Source organism: Mesoplodon mirus (genome assembly GCF_964341445.2).
Source record: "Mesoplodon mirus genome assembly, chromosome: 7".
In the NCBI taxonomy this organism is placed as follows: Eukaryota; Metazoa; Chordata; class Mammalia; order Artiodactyla; family Ziphiidae; genus Mesoplodon; species Mesoplodon mirus.
In genome coordinates this window covers 2,996,055-3,016,099 of record NC_138983.1, presented here as the reverse complement: position 1 = coordinate 3,016,099, position 20,045 = coordinate 2,996,055, and the positions used below count along the sequence as shown (strand labels likewise).

The window sequence follows — 20,045 nt, the reverse complement described above, 5'->3', positions numbered from 1 at the left end:
CTATCCGTACACGGCCACCCGTTACCTGTAACCCTTTGGAGAGACACGTCTGAAATACTCATTAAATGTTACTGACAACCACTTCTGGCACTGGCATCTGTGGTTTTCCATATGACGAAGTTTTTATAATAATCTTGTTAACTTTTATACGAGGTGTTAAATGACATGGAAGAAAGAAGAGCTGGGACTTCCCTGGAGGTCCAGGGGTTGGGACCTTCCAATGCAGGGGGATGCAGGTTCGATCCCTGGTCAGGGAGCTAGGAACCCACATGCCTCTGGGCCAAAAAACCAAAACATAGAACACAAGCAATATTGTAACAAATTCAATAAAGACTTAAAAAAAATGGTCCACATCAAAAAAAATTAAAATTTAAAAAAAAAAAAAGGAAGAGCTGAACGCCAGGACAGCCACATTGCTGGATTCATTCTGGGGTTCAGGTCACCCTGAGCTCTCCCTAGAAGGTAGGGCTGTCTGACCTCGCTCTCAGATGACTGGTGTCAGCAGCACAGCACCCTCGACCCACGTAGGGCCCCTCCCCAGAGAGCAGGGCCGGGGGAGACCACAGCACAGGTCTCCTGGGAGAGCAGAGACCCAGCCCCCGAGGCACCAAACCTACTCATCAGACCACCAGGGCACCAGGAGATGAGGTCCTGGGTCAGAGGCCACGTGATGCTGCACCTGCACCAAATGGCCAGGTGGTGGCGCGGTGAGCCTCACCCCACAGTCCCTCTGATCCCAAGCGCGGCCCCTTCCCCATCAGGGCCTTCAAGTACAAAGGCTGGACGTGGCACACCCGAACCCCCTTCCACAGCGCCCCAGAGGCTGTCTACATCCGAGAGACAAGAATTCCCAGCCAGAGGCGCTCACTCAGCCTGACTGTGGGTCTGCGATCTGCCAACCTCCAGAAAGCCCCTCCTGGGTTCCCCGACCCATCCCAGCCTCCCCGTTGGCCCAGACGCCGTACCCAGTAGCCAGAGCCTGGACAGTGTCCTCGGGGGGTTCCAGTCCAGCCCGGCCCAGCCCAATGGGTCCCCCGCCACATTGTACCCCACTGCCAGGTGCCCCGCCTCCAGGCTTCCACGTGCGTCCCTGTCACCTGCCATGCCCGCCCCAGAGGGAAACCCTCCTCCATCTTGCGAGGCCCCGCTGAAATGGAACCACAGCCGGGAAGACCCCTCTCCTGCACCCCCAGGTACCTCACGCACGTTCACCCCAGAACGACGGTCTTCCTCGTGGGTGATGCTGCAAATAGCATCGGGCCTGGGCCTCCAGCGACAGCTAGGAGATGGCCATCAGGCAGTGCGGGGAAGGGCACACCGGACACAGCTTGCACACCCCAGGAAGTGGGGGGCACAGAGTGGGAGGGGAAGCGGCAGGGCCCTCCTGAGTGCCGGCAGCCCGCTTGCTAAGGTGCCCACTGTGCGCGTTGCCGCTGCAAGGCTGGTCTCTGTGCCCCCGAGGCTTGGCCTCCGTCCCTGCGCGCAGCAGATGCTGCGGGCAGTGCACAAACAGGACGGAGGGGGAGGTGGTCGGGACCACCAGGAGGAGGCAGGCGGGGCGGGGAGCTCGGTGGGGAGGGGGCAGGACCCCAACGCCTGGGCCACACGGACCGGCCGGGCAGAGGGGCCCAGAGGCATCTGGAGTTCAGGTCACGCCTGGCGCTGACCCGGGCACAGGCTCACCGTCTGCTGCAGGTCCTCGATGATGATACGCAACACCAGCGTGTTGCCCTGGCTCTCCTCCGTCCTGGCGCCGCCCGGCTTCTCCGCCGTGGCCCGGATGGTGTCGTAGATGGTCTCTTCCCTGGAGCTGTCCGAGTCCGACTCCTCCGAAGAGTCGGAGAAGCTCTGGGCCATCTCGTCCTCGCTGGACGTCGGGCTGCGCGGCATGGCTGCTGGTGTCTACACGGAGGGGGAGAAGGAAAACGGACTTTGGGGAAATTGAAGAAAGAAGCCGGGGGCGGCTGAGTGAGGCAGGCTCCCACGTGTGTGGGCGTGGTCACAGGCAGAGAGACCCGTGTCCAGCGCTCGAGCCACGAGGCCGCCAGGACCCAGTGGGGACCCCGTGAGCTCTGTCTGCCCCGGTGCTTGGAAACCCAGCATTTAAAAGGAGCCCTAACTCACTGTGGCCATGACCACAGCTTACGGGGATTAACCAAAGGGGCAGTGGGGCAGTTTGAAACGTTCCGAGGTAAGAGAAAAGGCTCCCTTTGTTTTTCTTAGAGGACAGAGCAGCAGGAATGGAAGAGATGCCGGCCTCAGGTCAGAAGGGTACTGAGCTCCTGCTATAATAACCCCCTCTGCTTCAAACACAGCAACGATGGGTATCGTGTAAAAATAGACCCAGCGCGCAGGGCCAGGCTCAGAAATGAGATAATCTCCAGGCCCAGGAGTGCAGCAGAACCCAAAGTCGTGGGCAGGCTGACGGGGGAGGCTCGGGGGTCCCCAAGAGCCCGTGGAGGCTGGGAGGGCAGCTTCCTTACCATCAAGCACAATGAAAGTGCAAAGTTCCCCATCAAGGACCCAGGTCAGGAGGCCAACTGCCACCCTGGACCACGGCTGTTCGCGGGACAGAACTGGGCAGCAGGCAGCCCACTGGGACACCCCCAGCTCTATGGGCAGGGGTCCAGAAAGGTTCGGATAAGAGCCAGTGCGACCCGGGGGTGCTGGTGGGGAACGAACGTGCCAAACCAGCAGTTGCACTTCTGCGTGACTCGGTAAAGGAGATCAAAGGTCAAGGTCACGTGCACAGGAAAGATGTCCAAGACTGTTCCCTGCAAAACCAGGGTGTCCTGGGCGACCCGGCTCACAGGCCACCCTAATCGTTTGGGGTCTGCCTGACCAAGGCGTGGTCTCTTCTTCCCATGGACTGCACAGCTGTGAGTGGGCTTGAACCCCAGCTACACACGCAGGACCCCAAATGTAATCCTGAGAAAGGAAATCGGTCTGTAGGACCATTCAGACATGGCGTCCTTGTTCACAAAGGCTGGAAAGATGCAGACTTGTCTACTGACTGTGAGTGTGATGTGCGTGACGGGTCAGAGGCACCGATGGGAAACACAAAGGCCTAAAGTCGGGAGGGGCAGAAAGGGGTTCATAGGGCCCGTGACGCCACTTGTAACGTTCGGTTCCAGCCAACAGGACAGAACGCCAAACTTCGACAAACCTGGGGACACGGATGTTTGCTACGTTATTCTCTGTGCTTTCCTTTCACTGTGGTGGAAACATTTCACAGCAGGAGGAGGGGATGGGGGAGGGAGGAAGGAGGGAGAAAAGCAGGAGGGAGGGGGGGAGAGGGAGGAACACGGTCACCTGCCCGTCTGCCTCAGGTGCTGGGCTGCATGGCCCCTGCACTGTTTCATTTTGTGGGGAGCCTCAGAAAAGTCCCAGGTAGGACAAAGCTCGGCCACTGCCAACTCGGTGTCCAGTTTGGGAAGGCTGATGCCCACCATTTATTTCCAGAGTTCGTTGAAGGACAGTGAACACCCCGGGAAGTGTTTCTCTGCTCGTCCACCAGGTCCCTGGACATTTGCAGCAACTGACCAGACACACACAGCCCAGCAAAGTGCAGGAGCCACTTTAGAAATGCACCCTCACCCAGGGAAAGGCAAGACCATGACTAGGTCAGGGGGTCCCTGACAGCCACGAGGATCTGGACCATCCTTGGGCAAGGGGCCAGGATAGTGTGGCCCACAGATGCTGCTCTGTTCGGCCTGCAGAGGGTTTAAAATGTGTCCTAACCCAGAGGTTTCACATGAAAACACAGATTTCTGGCTCGTTGTGACCAGCGGGAGAATCTGGCGTTGCTGGGGGTGGCCACACAGCGCTCGGGACAGGAACCAGCTGCGGCGACCTCCCTGGCCAGCCCACCCTCCGCCCCAGGTCCTCCCGGAACCAAGAGGCTCCATGCTGCCAGATGTCCCTCCTGCCCGGCTCTCTCCCTGGCCCACAAGCCATGAGTCTGAGCACCTGACGACTGATCCACCCAATCCCCCAGGCTGGCTTTCTCCTCTGTCTTCTGCCTTCAGACCACCCGTGAGGGGCTCCCAGCTAAACATCTCAAACAGCAGATCATCCAAATCACCCAGGAAGATTTGACTTCTTAAATTAAAATCTCCAAAATTCACCCCAGTGTCGTTCTGCATTAAAATTTCAGGGCACTTGGGGATTCCTGTATTCACTGCCAAATGCCTTTGTCATTTCAGCTTAATGTTTTCCCAACCATACAAGTGCAAAATGTGGTGAGGGCGGAGAGGGCTGTGGCCAAGGGCAGGGTCTGGATACTCCATCCAGGTTCTACCTTAGGAAGGAAGGTCCCAGACAGCCTGGCTGCAACTTCTACTAACACGTTCACTCCTGCATTCACTTATTCACCATTTATACAGGAAAAAAATAAGTGCCTGGCATAATTACATGCTACATACACACTATCTAATATATAATACAGTTACAATTATAATATAGAAATAATTGTGTAGTATTATATTACATATAATTATATGTATGTAATTATCATAATGTAATATAAATGTAAATTGTGTATTATACAGTTGGGTATACATAATTATTTCCAACTAGGTTTCCAGGTTTCTATGAAGCGTATCCTTTAGAACAGGGGCTCTTCATCCTGGCTGCACAGGGAAGTTACCTGGGATCTTTAAAAACAAACAAACAAACAAAATCAGTGGTGCCAGGAGGTCTGATTCAATTGGTCTGGGTGAGGCCCCAATATCGACATTATCTTGAGACGCCCCCCAGCTGAATGCAATGAGTCAGAGCTCCAGGTCACCTGGAGCCAAGTCCTGGCCTGTAACTGTGAAGCACTAGGCATCAGCACAGAGAGACACAGAGGGATGAGCCCAGCCTCCTCCTGGCGGGTGTGGGGCCACCTCAGTGGTGGATGGGACGGGCGCAGGTGTCGGGTCTGGTCCCTCCGGGGTTCGGTGGCTTCTTTCTGTCCTGATGGGTGGAAGTTAGTGCAGAGTAGCTTCTGCCCCAGGAAGAACTGCTTCTTCCCCTCCTGACCCCGTGTCTGTGCTGCGTTGGACCCAGCAGGGACCAGCAGAAAACAGGCAGAGAGATAATGGGACGGGACATCACATCGCAGCTGGGGATCCGTCCCAAATGAGGAGGGACCACGGTCAGGTCCACGGGAGGCCAGGCATGGGCAGGGGCAGGAGCGTCTGCGGGTGGGGTAGGGTTAGGGTTGGGGTTGGGGTAGGGGTTAGGGTTGAGGTAGGGGTTAGGGTCGGGGTAGGGTTAGGGTTGGAGTTGGGGTTAGGGTGAGGGTCTCTGGGGCAGCATTCCCATGCAGGATGAGCTGGGACCCCAGAAAGCTCATCGTCTTCAGGCAGTGTGGGCCTCAGTGCCAGCTTTCGAGAATCAGGCACGTGGAGAGCCCGGTCAGAGCAGACACAGCCCCCGGCCATCCCTGCCAGGCCCTGGTGTGCCTCCCTCAACTGCATTCCAGGTCCGGCCTCCAGAAACAGCTACCATGGCTTGAAATTTTTTAAAAATAATTGTGCCCCGATCATTCATCTCCACCACGTCCATTTTCTCTAAAGCCCTCGGACATACTTTCTGTCTCATCCTCTTGCTAATGCAGCATTTCCATCCATCCTCACTGTCCCTCCATCATCTGGGGCACAGGGGACACTCGCTGAACCCTGGGCAGTAGTGGGGGCAGCAGGCCTCAGGGAGGTGCCAAGTTCTGGCGGAGGCTCAGAGCTCAGCCACATGCTGAGTCTGCAGGCGTCAGCCGCCTTTAACCTCCAGCCACTGCTGCTGGGCAGGACTGTGAACAGCCCACATTTCCGGATCTGCAGGTGGTTTTGAGACAGGTCAGATGAGAGGCAAAAGCTTGGAATGTACAAATGTTGGAAATTCGTTGTTTTTCCAGGGTGACGTTGCAGCTGCAGACCCCATGTTGGTGACCCATCGTGGACACGCAGGCCTAAACAGTAAAGTGTGCCTGACCCCAGGGTCTTCTTTCCAGAAAAGTGAAAGTGGTGATGGTGGTGGTTTGAGGATGTTTGTGCCAGGCTACAGTCAAATCAACTCTGGGAACAGAACTGACAACACCAAGGGGAAGGGGTCCTGCGTCCCCAGCTTCCCCACCGACCACAGACATCATTTGGCCATGAGGACCCCACCGTGGCCCTCACATCGGCTTAGGGGTGATTGTCACACAGGGACGTGTCTGCCACCAACACCCACTGGATGGGTCTGAAAGGGAAAAGGCATCACCGGCACCTGCTTCCTTCCGGGATGTCCTAGGAGTTCAGGCCAAAAGCCCCAGCAGGAAGGTCTTGACCTTAATAACGGGCTTGGGTAACATGATCACCTGATCCATGTGAAAAGCAAACACCTGGGAAAACACTTAATTATTAACTGTGGGTGGGATCGCAGGTGACACAGAGGGCACCGGGGGACATTTACATTTTGGATAAACAACGGATACGCTTTATGCTAAGTACTTCCTAAATAACACATGGGGCATACTCACACTAAAACATCATCCATCTGAAATTCACACAAAACTGGGCATCCTGCATTTCATCTGGCAATGCCGTGGGAGATGGAGGGGCTTCTCTAACCCCATCATCATGAGGGGGCGGGGGAGGTTCCGAGGAGAGGAACCGAAAGACCAAAACTCAGTCTGGATACCAGCTCCCCCAGGAAAAGTCAGCACCAGGACACAGGAGGGAAGGTTACTCACCACCCACGAGCAGGCGTTTCCAGTATAACTAACCTCTCAGGGAAAATACCAGGCTCTACAAACACAAGTCGATAAAGTTCAATGTCTCTTAGAATGTGTTTGTTTCATTGGCCCTGCTGGGTACCTATTAATAAGGGGGAAAGAAAATAGCGGTGGTAAAAGCAATTTTAACAAAGACTCCATGTTCTGCTTGCGAAGTGTTCCAGGAAAGCATGCAATCGTTCCAAGAAAACATAAAATCTTAAACTGTCTCATGAGTCCCCTAACATCTGTGAGGAACAGGCAGCTAGACACAGAGAAAACATGAAACCTGACCTGGGACAGAAGACAGTTTGTTTTTGGCAGTAAAAACAAACCAAAAAACCCATGGCCGAGGCTGACCTTATCAAGGTCAAAGTTGCAAGAATCATCTATATGAAGATCACCTTAAAAATGAAAAGGGTCCGTCAGCTGTGGTTTATTTCGTGTGTGTGTGTGTGTGTGTGATGATGATTTTCTTGCAAAAAAAGAGGTTTTTATTCAACTGGAATCTCAAAGACACCCAAGTTCCCTGAGTCTTTCCTTCAAGCCTGGCTCTCCCCAGCCCAGGTCAAACCCGACTCCCGAAACTATACAGACTCTCCTCCCCTCCCCTCGCTCTCTCCCGGGAATACCCATTGTCCACACCTCCCTGTTAACCCCCAATGATTCCCAGCTACTGTTCTGAGAACCATTCCATCACATACACTCCAATCCACCCCTGGTCAAAGAAGTTTGGGAAACATAACTAGATTAAACAAAAATGCACCAATCACTTTACCGCAGAATTTATCAGAGTGGTCGTCTCAGAGAGTGGCAAATGCTGCATTTCCCAAAAGCACCTGCCCCCGAAACGCTTTCCCCTGGAGAGGACAAATGTCATCTCCCCGCCGTGTCCCACGCCTCCAGGGCACGTCCCCCAGAGGCCAGTTCCCTACCGAGCACAGCCACCCTAGGTACTTACTGCATAAAGACACACATGGCAGGAAATCTGAAATATTCCTCTACTCAGAAGAAAAGGGCTCCAGGCTTACGGCTACTCAATACCTTCTCCTTCAGCCAAAATCAGTATCCCCGAGTCAGAAAAGGAGTTGCCTGAATTAAAATGATATCTCCACTGAAGATCGCTGACTCTAAGAGGAAGGGTCACATGCCTTCGTGGTATGCTCTACGTGGACACGGGAGTATTGAGAAGGGTTCTGGGTAGATTAACAGAAATGCTGGGATTTGGAGCATTCACGAGCTGAACCCACTTCCCTTCCGTGCTGCAGAGTTCCCTCGGGAGTGTGCGCTCTCCAGGCAACAGGAGTGTGGTCCCCACTGCTTCCTTGTCCGGACTCAAGATGGCCTTGGTCTCCGCCTCCCCCAGTCCTGGAGAGAGCCAGGCTGGGTTTCCCATCGGGCCACAGGGGGCTCCTGTCTGAGCCTCTAAGGTAAACGGGGCCACACAATTCTAAAGAAGTCCTGTTTTTATCATAGGCCCACATTTCCGTTTTCTTCCAGCATAAATTAAGAGATTCTGACCAACCAGTGTGCACCCAGCTCCTAACCTCTTCACAACACGAGTGGCTTACTCGTCTAACATTTTTGCAGAAATCAAGAATCAATTCACCCAAAGAAAAAGGCTCCCTGGAGGGATGCTGAAATGAGGGCCAGGAAGTCACGATTTCCTCTCCTGGGAGGCGGTCTCTCCCAGCGCCTCTCAAACCCAAGCTGTGTTCAACAGTCCTTGTGTCCTCAGGGACCAGAGGCCCAGACCCTGACAGCCCCAATGTGGATGCCAGGGGACTAGGAAATGAAACACACTCAGTCAGGACCCAAACTCTTAGAACACGAAAACTAAAAGAGCACTTTCTTAACTGGAACAGTGCATCTCCCCCAATCCTGTAACAAACATCAATATAATCGAAAAACAAGCCAACAGATAAGTGAATACATTGTTTCAGGATTAAAAGGATGGGGGAAAATAATTACTTTTCAGATATTATGCGTCTCTGTGTGGAAAAGCCAAGAGGATCTAGTAATAAATTATTTAAACCAGTGAAAAAGTGCAGCAAATATCAGATAAGAAATTAATATACAAAAGTTAACTGAATTCTGTTACATTTGCAATAGACAATTAAAAAACATTTAAAAAAATACTATGGGGGCTTTCCTGGTGGCGCAGTGGTTGGGAATCCGCCTGCTAAGGCCGGGGACACGGGTTCAAGCCCTGGTCCGGGAAGATCTCACATGCCGCGGAGCAACTGAGCCCGTGAGCCACAACTACTGAGCCCGTGTGCCACAACTACTGAAGTCCACGCGCCTAGAGGCCATGCTCCGCAACAAGAGAAGCCACCGCAATGAAAAGCCCGCGCACCACAACGAAGAGTAGCCCCCGCTCGCCACAACTAGAGAAAGCCCACGCACAGCAACAAAGACCCCACGCAGCCAAAAATAAATTAATTAAATTAAATTTAAAAAAAATACTATCGTAGTCCCAACAATAGCCAAAGATATCTAAGAAAAAATATCTAAAACAACCTGTGCTAGACCTTTACCGAGAAAATTAATAGGACACCATTTAGAACAAACAAAGAAAGAAATGAAGGAAGACCCAGATGAATGGAGAGATTCACCATCATCCCAGGTGCTATAGGGTTTAATATCTTAGAGATAAAGGTTCTCCACAGTATACAGATTTGCTGTAACGTCCAACAGAAAACCTGGTAGCATTGTTCACAGAACTTAACATTCTGGTTGTAACGTTTGCGGAAGAGGGGAAGGAGCCCAAAATAACCAGGACAACTTTGGAAACCAAGAGGGGAATCACTCGATCATTTGCCAAGCCTTCCTAAGCAGTTATTATGTGAGGTCAGGATGACCTTGCTACAAAGACAGACACAGAGATCAATGGAAAAACAAGAGAGCTCGGAACAGGCCTTGTAAATGCGGGTATCCAATGTGTGTCCATGCGTCGGAGGGAAAAGAACCAGTAAATATGTGATGCTGACATCGTGCGGTATTCATGTAGAAAGTGTAAGAAACAGAGCCCACCCCGCTCCGTACACGCAAACCAACGCCACATGCGCTCAAGACTTCACTGTGAAAAGCAAAACTATAAACGTCTAGAAGAAAAAAATACGAAATGACACTGTAATAGAAGATCTCTTACTCAAGGAGTTTGGGATGCTCCACAGACGCTGTTTTAGTACTGCTGCAACAAATGAGCACAGACTTACTGGGATAAAACAACAGAAAGGTATTCTTTCTCAGCTTTGGAGGCAGAAATCCTAAATGAGCCACACGGGGCTAATGCCAAGGTGTGGTCAGGGCTGATTCCTTCTAGAGATTCCAGGAAAGACTCCGTTTCCTTGCCCTCCTCAGATTGTAGGGTGACCCCTACTCCCCCAGACAGTCACCCTGCCTTCTCCCTTCAGTGCATCTGTGTCAGACCCCCTCTGCCTTCCTCTAATGGGGACCCCGAGATTACATTCAGGGCCAACCCAAATCGTCCAAAACAACCTCCTCATCCCAAGATCCTGACCTTCATCACATCCACAAAGCCCCCTTTGCCATATAAGGTCCCATTCATGGGGATTACAGCCTGGATATCTTTGGGGGCCGTGATTCAACCTACCACAAATATATGAAATGATTATTTGTCGAATAAATCAGAGGGGAAAAGCCTTTCTTTCAAGAAAGCACCAAATACAAGGCCTAAAAGGAGAGACTGACACATTCAGTAACATGAACGTTAAAACTTCCATTAGACACAGAGGACAGGCACCTGAAAGCTCTGCAACTTCAGAAGGACTCGTGTCAAGGACGCAGGAGGAGCTCCCAAAGAGCACAAAACACAGGACTCAGATGCACGTGGGCAAGGACGTCGGAAGGGCTGAGCAACAGAGGAAAACCATGGACACGGGACACAGCGAAGTGCAGGCCCCATGGGGAGGGGCCCTGGGAGGCTCTGCCATCGCGCCCCCAACACAGCCCCTAAAGCCTCACTGCTGCGGACTGCAGTGTATTCCTGAACTTCATATACTGAAGCCCTAACCCCCAATGTTACTGTATTTGGAGAGAGGCCCATAGGGAGGTCCTTAAGGTGAAATGAGGTCATAAGGGCTGAGCCTAATCAGATAGGGCTGGTGTCCTAAGAAGAGGAAGAGACACCCGAGTCCCCCGCCCCCTGCGTCCCCCTCTCTCTCTGCCACGTGAGGCCACAAGGAGAAGGTGGCCGCCTGCAGGCAGGAAGCGAGCCCTCACCAGGAACCATATCAGCCGGCACCTTGATGCTGGGCATCCTGCCTCCAGCTCTGGGATAAGCACAGCCCATCGTGTAGCCCCCAGTACTTTGTGATGGTGGCCCAAGCTGAGACACTCACCTTCTTCAGAGTCAAGTGCAAAATATTATAGAGCCTACGCGCAAACAGGCTTGGGCAGCCCAGACCACTCAAACCCACACAGCTTCACCCACAGGGGCCCGAGGAAGGGACCCGCCCAGCCAGGTCAGCCCCTGCATGGGCCTGAAAGGCACAGCCCACCACACACCTTCATCTCTGGGCCCCTGGGCCTCTGGCATATGCGTGTCCCCAGAACGTCTGCTTCCAGTAGAGACCAGCTTCTCCAAAATTGAAAGCGAAATCCCCAGACAGACTTCTTCAAGGAGTTTTCTGTTTTACAGGCAGGAAGCAGTGTCTTCACAGCCTCGGCACCTGCAGGGCAGCGTCCTCAACCTCAGTGACACAGTGGGTGGCACTGAGGTCCCCAGCCCCTGGAACGGCCACTCCTTGCAGGAGAGATGCCCCTGCTCTTTGGAGTTCGCACACTTCCAAGGCTCGCTCGTGACTGGGAGAAGTTTGCCTGCGGTTGGGTCGCGACCCTAACACGAAGGTGTATGAGCCTCTCGCGCCCCCTGTAACAAATCACCACGAACTTGCGTGAACCCCTTGTTTACAGAAGCAAGGCCGTGACCGCTTCCCCTGCACTCACCAGCCACGCCCCCGGTGCCAGCATTTATTCCCCAACATCCCTCGCTTGCTCACGAATGACATACACCATCCTTCCCTTCTTTGCACACCGTGTGTGCATCCCCATTCTTGAACGGACCACATACTTCCTGAGGGATGACCTCTGCATCTGGCTGTGCGCTCCCCGGGGCCGAGAAAGGAGTGTTGCCCACCCTCGGGGACACTTGGTGAGTTACTAGGGAACTGATGGGCAACGGCGCCCATGCCACCAGAAAACAAAGTGAGGACGCTCTCTCTACATCAGGAGTAATTACAGAGCAGCCGGGACAAACCGATTCAGGTGACATGTATTGACATGGAACAGTGAAGGGGGAAATCAACTCGTCGCAGAACAGACCCCACCGATATAAAGTTTTCATACATAAACTAATTATATAGATGGCTATGGCCCTATCGATATATATACATATATAACCGAAAATCAGAACAGCAGTTCACACCCAGGAGGGAAAACTCACTGGAGCCAAGTGTGAGTCATCTCAAGATTTTTCTTTAAAAAGTAAGTGAAATAAAATGGAAGAAAATATGGCAAAATCTTAGAATGTTTCATTCTGATGGTGGGTATAGAATGGTTATTAGGTTTTTCTACCTTTCTATGTTTATAACGTTTCTTTTTTTCTTTTTTTTTTTGGTATGCGGGCCTCTCACTGTTGTGGCCTCTCCCGTTGCGGAGCACAGGCTCCGGATGCGCAGGCTCAGCGGCCATGGCTCACGGGCCCAGCCGCTCCGCGGCATGTGGGATCTTCCCGGACCGGGGCACAAACCCACGTCCCCTGCATCGGCAGGCGGACTCCCAATATGGGTGCTTCCCTGATGGTGCAGTGGTTGGGAGTCCACCTGCCGATGCAGGGGACGCGGGTTCATGCCCCGGTCCGGGAAGATCCCACATGCCGCGGAGCGGCTGGGCCCGTGAGCCATGGCCGCTGAGCCTGCGCATCCGGAGCCTGTGCTCCGCAACGGGAGAGGCCACAACAGTGAGAGGCCTGCGTACCGCAAAAATAAATAAATAAATAAATAAAAACTTTAAAAAATTAAAGGACTACGACGTAGGATCTGCCTGTAACAGTCTTATCACTTCCATCCTGGGGCACCAAGCACACTCTTCTTCAGCAGGAAAGCTGAAGGACAGAAGACAGAATGCTAAGTATATATAATATATCCTCTTAAAATGTATAAAACATACTAAATATATTTATATAAATGTATATTATATAAATATGTTATTTATAAATAGCATTATTAAGTATTAAAAGATAAATATATATTTAAAATATATGTTATTAAATATATTATGAAAATATTATTGACCTATATAAACATATAAAATATATATAATCGATGTTTATTAAAACACGTATATTTTTAGGTGACAGATTTTCATTTTCGCAGCGCTCTTAGGTTGAGAGAAAATGGAGCTGACGGTACAGAGGGCTCCCGTGTACGGCCGTGTCCCCGCTCAGATAAGCAATGTACTGTTGAACTCCTAGACCATTTCTGCCTCAGGCCAGCCTCCCAGGCAGTTTCTCTTGGACCAGAGAGGCCTGCAAAGGACAAAGATCTCTAATCCCATCTAGTTCACCCAGTTCTGATGAACTTGTCTCAGGATCGAAAACAAAAGGTAACATCAAAATATGCCGCTGTGGCCCAGGTGGCTGCTGCTCTCTGGATACTGGGGTGCCCTGCACCCCTCAGGCTCCCGCAGTTGGTGTGGGCCCCCCTGGTGAGTTCCGGCCACCAGGCTGTGAAGCGGGTGAGAGGTGAGGATGTGGGGTCCCGGCCAGGGTGCCTCCCCCTTCCCTCCTCCTGCTGGGCACCCGCGGGACCGCAGCTGCACCCTGGGGCACCCCTGGGAGGTGTCACAGCCCGGAGAAAATACCCCCAAGGGCATGCGAGCTCTCAGAATCCAGGTCACAGTGGTGAGGGCGAGGGGCTTGTGTCCTTTCGATATTACCCATCCCTGCCTTTGGATGTCAGCAGTGTCTGGCTGGCTGACAGTGTTGGCTGACGCCCCTTCTGAACTATGGTTTACCAGCAGCGAAGTCAAGGTCTTGAGTCTGGGAACTGGGTGCGTCAAACAAGGTTACAGACTTGAGACGTCCGGCGGAGATGAAATGTCCCTGAGATCTTAAAACTGAGACGGGTTTGTTACAAAAAGGCTTTAGATTTTTCAGATGGAGCATGGGGTCTCCCAACAGCTTTCTGTGCTGCTCCCAGACTTCTGGCGCTGCCTGGGTAGGTAGGTGCTCTGTCTGGGCGCTAAGTCCCTGACCCTGCAGGAAGCTCTGTGGCCACTTGTTTGGGGACGGCCCTGGCTGCACCTTGGGTGGGGCAGCCGCTACCCTCCCTGGTCCTGCGATCGCCCATAATGACAGAGTTTAAGCTGAGGATGGGTTTTCTTTAATTCCTATCATTCCAACGGCTGTGGGAACCTGCTCTCCTCTGCAACCCTGGTTTCAACTTTCATCTCATTTTCCCAAGAAAGGACCTTAAGGAAATACCTTTCTCCTCCGGGAGTTTAAAACCACCAAGCTACCCTCCCAGCTCGAGAAGCTCTTGCAGTCTCTATGGGGGACGCACCCCAGGTCAGCACATCCGTCCAATAGTCCACAGACCTACCACATCCCCCCGCAGGAGAATGAGGTCCAAACGCCAAGCCCAGAAGTCAGTTCTGACTCACCTGTGTGTACCCTGGTTGAATCCCACCGTGAGATCACCCAGCCCACAGAGCTCCCTCCTCGGAACCCCTACACTCAGCCTGTCCTGGGGGTTCCCAGACCCACCTGAGATACAGGCTGTGCTGGGATCCAGGAGTCGCTCACCTTCAGTGGCCCCCCAGGTGGTACAGATGCTCAGCCAGGGGTGAGAAACGAGGGTGCCTCTAACGCTGTCATCTAGGTTCCTCCTGGGAGCAGAGACTCCTCGTCCTTGAGCAGCCCCCCAGAATGCCTTCCACTGGCTGACCCAACAATCCACTCTCCCAGTTCTCAGGACCCAGCCCAGGCCAAGTTCATGGAGCATCTCTGTGACCCCTGGCAGGAAACCATCTTCCCTTTGCCCTCTGCTGATCTCCACTGGAGGATGACTCTTCCACACCTTCCAGCACTGCACAGATGGACGGACTAATGGACAGGACATCTGAGCTTGCAGAGAATGTGAGCAGGGGAAGTGCTGAGGTAAGAGACTGGCCAACAAGGCACGTCTTTCCAGAAAGCATGAAAGCAGCGGGTGCACCGTGATGCAGCATCCTTAGATCTACTAGAGGCGTGTGTATCCTTACTTACTTTCCAATTCCCATCCTAGAGGGACTCAACATTCACAGTAGTGGCAGGTGGCATCTGAGGAACACTTGACAATATTAAAGAATCCATGTGACTCTGAAATGTGTATCTACATAAATCTAGACATAACATGTGGAATGAGATACAGATTCTCTGCATAGACATCTGAGTGGCAGAACTGTGACTCACTTAATGTTCATAAAAATATTCAATGAGATTAAATTTTCAGAAAACTGAATTTGAATGTCTTTAAATATCGTGATTTGAAATTATGATGTGCATTTTAGTATTTGCCTTCTAATGGATAATTAGAAATATTTCTGTAGCTATTGTTTTCAAAACCCTGTGAAAAAAGTTTAATGTTTAAATTTATTTTAATTTACATTTTAAATAATCCACCCAGATTCTGTACACTTTGAACATATTAAATTTTTAATTATTTCGATTATCACTCTCAATGGAACATAAATTATGTAACAATTTATGGATTACAACAACATGCGTAGTAATTTTGCTAAACAGGAGGCAAGACAAATACATTTTATGGAATATATAATAATTAACGAGTGAAGTTTATCTTTATTACTTATCCAAATATCACTGGGCATCAACACAGTACCCAAGTGTGCAAATAATAATTAAATCCAGTCATATTGGTATAGTGCCAGCTTTCAGTCATATAATATGGTAAATCCGCACACTTTTAAATTTATTCATTATGAAGGTTATTCTGTGAAAGCAGGAGGAAACATATTTTATCTAAGAGCTTGCTAGCTTGATTTACAATTTTTAAATAGGAAGGACGTGGCTTGTCGTGTCGGCCTCCATGTGTACTCCTGCTCCAGCCCCCAGATAATAGGACAGGCCTACCGGGAGGGGCATGTAGACCGCTCCCCACAATGAGCTCTCAGAGGACCTGAGGTGTAAAAACTCAGAGACTTCCAAGAATGACAGGGGAGCAGCTGTTTCCTCTGGGACTATGGACCTTCCCTGTGCATAAAATCACAGGAGCTGCAGGAAAACAGATGCCCAGCACACACACGGGGGTTCTGCTGGAACCAGATCAAGGTGCCAGTGTGGTCACATCCGGGTGAGGACCCTCCTCTTGGCCGCAGATGGTGTCTCCTCCTGTGTCCTCACCTGGAGAGGGGGAGTGCTCTGGGGTCTCTTTCTATGAGGACACTAACCTTATAGGATCAGGGCCTCAACCTTGTGACCTCATTTAACCTTAATGATGTCCGTAGAGGCCCCATCTCCAAATACAGCCACACCGAGGGTTAGGGTTTCAACAGAGGGACACAAACATTCAGTCCATACCATCCGGGAAGGCCCACCTCTGCTCTCAAGCCCCCCGGCCACACTGGAGCTCTAAGCTGGAGGCCTGGTCCAGGGCTGCATGAGTGGGTGTAAGAGGAACACCCCCATGGGTACCCGAGGCTCCTACAAGAGACGAGCATCACTCACTCGGCACCACTCTGGGACTTGTTGAGCATGTCACCAGAAGGGGCATATGACTGTCAGAATTTCCAGCCCAGCACACACACCCCGGGCACAAAGGAAACTCTCAAAATACTTTAGCAGCTGAGATCCCCACCCTCCTTGCCACCCCGCCAGCTCCCTCCCTGACCTCACACAGAGGAAGGATGCCCAAGAAAGGCTCCGACACCAAGAACACAGGCGGAGGGCCACAGGCATGGTTTCTCATGTAACTTTATTGAAAAGGAACCGCCTTTTGAGCATCTTCTCCCATATTTCAAATGGTTTCTTCAGGGAAGGTTCTTAGAAGCGGAAGAACTGTGTTATTAGCACATATGCATTCCTACATGCAATCCCCCACGAGAGAACACAGCCAGGAACCTCCAAAGACAGCCATAAGGGCTGCATTTCAAAGCCCCACAGCCTCCTGGGCTGATGGGGGCTGAGAGGTGAGCATCCTGTCCTCCACCCAATGTCACACCTGTCATGTCCAAGCAGGGAGAGGTGTCACAACTTGCCTGACAGTGTTTTATAAATCTCTTACATTTATTTTGCAAGCATTTGGACTTTTGTAGACTTCAAAAACAATAAAAGGAAAGTCGTTCTCAACCCTCAGGGAGGATAAGATTTTAAAAGGGGAGAAATCAATTCCAGATCGGGTTCCCCTTCTTGCTGGGACCACAGGCGGGCAAGCATGCTGTGATCTGAGCTTTCTGCGTAGAGTGAAGTTGAAGGCCCCAAATGCCACTGTGCAGGCTGACTGCTGTGCTGGCCTCAGTATTTGCACCACTTCATGTAGCCTCAGAGTGTCCTGCTCCCAGGACGGCTTGGCTGCCAGCACAAAGAGGTACTACTGTTGAATCCTCTTCCTTGACCAGCCAGACAAACATCCCCCAGAGAAATGCTCCTTCACATCCACAAGCTAAGAGGGGGCTTTGGCTAAAACAATGTTAACTTCTGCCCAAGAGTTTACTCTTCCAGAAAAGTAACCAACACAAATGCTGAAGTCCCATTCATGCAACACAAACCCAAATGGACTGGGTTGAATAGAGTCCCCCCAAACTCACATCCACCCAGAACCTCAGAATGGACTTTATTTGGAAACGGGGTCTCTGCAGATGCAATTAGTTTAGTTAAGATGAGGTCATACTGAAGCCAAGTGGGTCCTAAATCCAGCGACTGGTGTCCTTACAAGAAAGCCATGGAAAGATGCAGACCACATGCAGGGAGAAGCAGGGAGATAGCCAGGTGATGACAGAGGCAGAGACTGGAGTGATGTGTCCACAGGCCAAGGTCAAGTCAAGGTTGCCAGCTACCACCAGGAGCTGAAAGAGGTGAGGAAGGATCCTCCCCTGAACCCTTCAGAGGGAGCAGGCAAGGCCTGATGAACCCATTAATTTTGAACTGTGACCTTCAGAACTGTCAGAGAATAAATTTCTGTTGCTTTAGGCCACCAGCTCGCGGCAATTTACTAAAACAGCCACAGAAAACTAATACACCAAAGATTTACACTCAAGGGAGTAGCACCATTCAAAACTCTTCTCAACTGATTTCTCTTTGGGCAACGCGCACACCCAAAGTCTCATCCTGTTATTCTACAGAGTAAGGAAACAATCACAGTAATAGATAATCACCACTGTCATTTATACAAAGGCCCTTAGAAGGGGCCAGTACAGAAGCCACTGGCTAACAAGGTGGCAGAGACGGGAAACAAGCAGAAGGGAGACAGGCTTTCAGGGAGTCACACAGATTGGGTCTCCATGCCGGAGCCCCTGTGGGTGGACGTGGTGAATGCACCCACCTTTGTGCTTGCTCTTCCCTCTGCCTGGAACTCTCCCTTCCCTGCCCTCCTCCTACTCCACGGTCACTCAGAAATGCCTTCCCTGACTCCCCTCTATTAAACAGAATCCAGGCCGGATGGAAAGGTGGGGACAAGAAACACAGGGGCAGGGGAAGACACAAAAGAGAGAGAGAGAGAGAGAGAGAGAGAGAGAGACCTCCACTTCCAGGCAGACAGAGTAACAGGTGCTGGATTTAGCCTCCTGCCCAGAACCACCAAAATCTGCTCAAAATATAAGGAACAACGGTTTTGAAACATGCAGGACAGTGGTGCATGAGAGTCAGGAAACAAATGAGGTGAGCCCTGTGACTGCTCCCAGCTACCTGCCTTCAGTGTCCAGGCCATGATCCAAGAAAGGACCAGGTGATGCTGGGCGAGTTTCCAGAGTGGAGGTGACGGGGCTGGGAACACAGGGAGGGGCCAAGGCAGCGACAGTCTGCAGGACAGGGCACAGGGGAGGACAGACTGGAACACAGAGGCCATTAGAGACCTGCAGAGGGTCCTTGGAGTATTCTGGAGGGTGTCATCAGCCCATGTTTGCGACTAACCTACCAGGGGAACTAGAGGTCATCACACACATCAATCACACAGGTCCAGGAACAATGCCTGCTCCCACTGGCCAAACTGGAAAGCCTCATGACTTGTGGGGCACTGAACACACAGAGGGCTTTGCCCTAATAGTGGGAAATATTCAGGCCTAGACTGAATGCTGCTATGACCCCATACAGCAAATACTGGAAGCAAGACCTGAGGGATCAAACTGTCTTTAAGTAACTTAAGTGAATCCCAGAACAAAGTTCAAGAATATTTACACAAATTCAAAAATATGCAGACTCAACAAGAAAAATCCACAATTCACAATGTTTGGCAATAAAAATATTAATAAATTAATAAAACAATAAAAATGACCAGGTATACAAAGGAGCAGAAAAGTATGAACCATAATGAGGAATATAATCAACCAATCAAAACTAACCAAAACTGACACAGATGTTACAAGTAGCAGACAAAGCATTAAAAATTATATTAACTGTATTCTGTATGTTCAAAAAGACAAGTAGAGACATGAAAGATTAAAAAAAAGACACCTAGGGCTTCCCTGGTGGCGCAGTGGTTGAGAGCCCGCCTGCTGATGCAGGGGACATGGGTTCGTGCTCCGGTCTGGGAAGATTCCACATGCCGCGGAGCGGCTGGGCCCGTGAGCCATGGCCGCTGAGCCTGCGCATCCGGAGCCTGTGCTCCGCAACAGGAGAGGCCACAACAGTGAGAGGCCTGTGCACCACAAATAAATAAATAAATAAATAAATAAATAAATAAATAATTTAAAAAGACACCTAAATCAAATGTTCAAAGCTGAAAACTACAATATCGGAAATGAAAAATACCCTGGATAAGATTCACGGCAAATTGGATATCAGATAAAAAGAAAGTCAAATTGAATATACTGCAAAAAGCAACACAGAGAAAATAACGACAAATTACTATAAGAAAACAGATTATCAGGAAACTATGAAACAACTTCAGTCAGCCTAATATATATGGAATTGGAGTCCCTGACAAAACAAGGAATACAGAAAAATTATTTGAAATTTTGGCCAAAAATAATATTATACTAATTTGATGAAAACTATAAACCCACAGACTTAAGAAACTCAATGAAACCCAAGCTCAAGAATCATAAAGAAAACTACACCAAGGCACAT

General features: G+C 50.9%; 1 protein-coding gene across 8 annotated transcripts in view; it reads right to left on the bottom strand.

Annotated features, from left to right (window-relative positions):
• Nucleotides 1-20,045, bottom strand: part of SHANK2 (SH3 and multiple ankyrin repeat domains 2) — a 549,250-nt gene that overhangs the window by 465,680 nt on the left and 63,525 nt on the right. For 7 of the 8 annotated variants that reach the window (XM_082629529.1, XM_082629530.1, XM_082629526.1 and 4 more), the window contains exon 3: nucleotides 1,684-1,902. In XM_082629529.1, the coding sequence (XP_082485655.1) occupies nucleotides 1,684-1,890 (207 nt within the window). In that variant the 5' untranslated portion in view covers nucleotides 1,891-1,902. Of the gene's footprint in view, nucleotides 1-1,683; nucleotides 1,903-6,252; nucleotides 7,323-20,045 lie in introns of those variants that run through there. The other variant, XM_082629531.1, reaches the window with a different exon arrangement.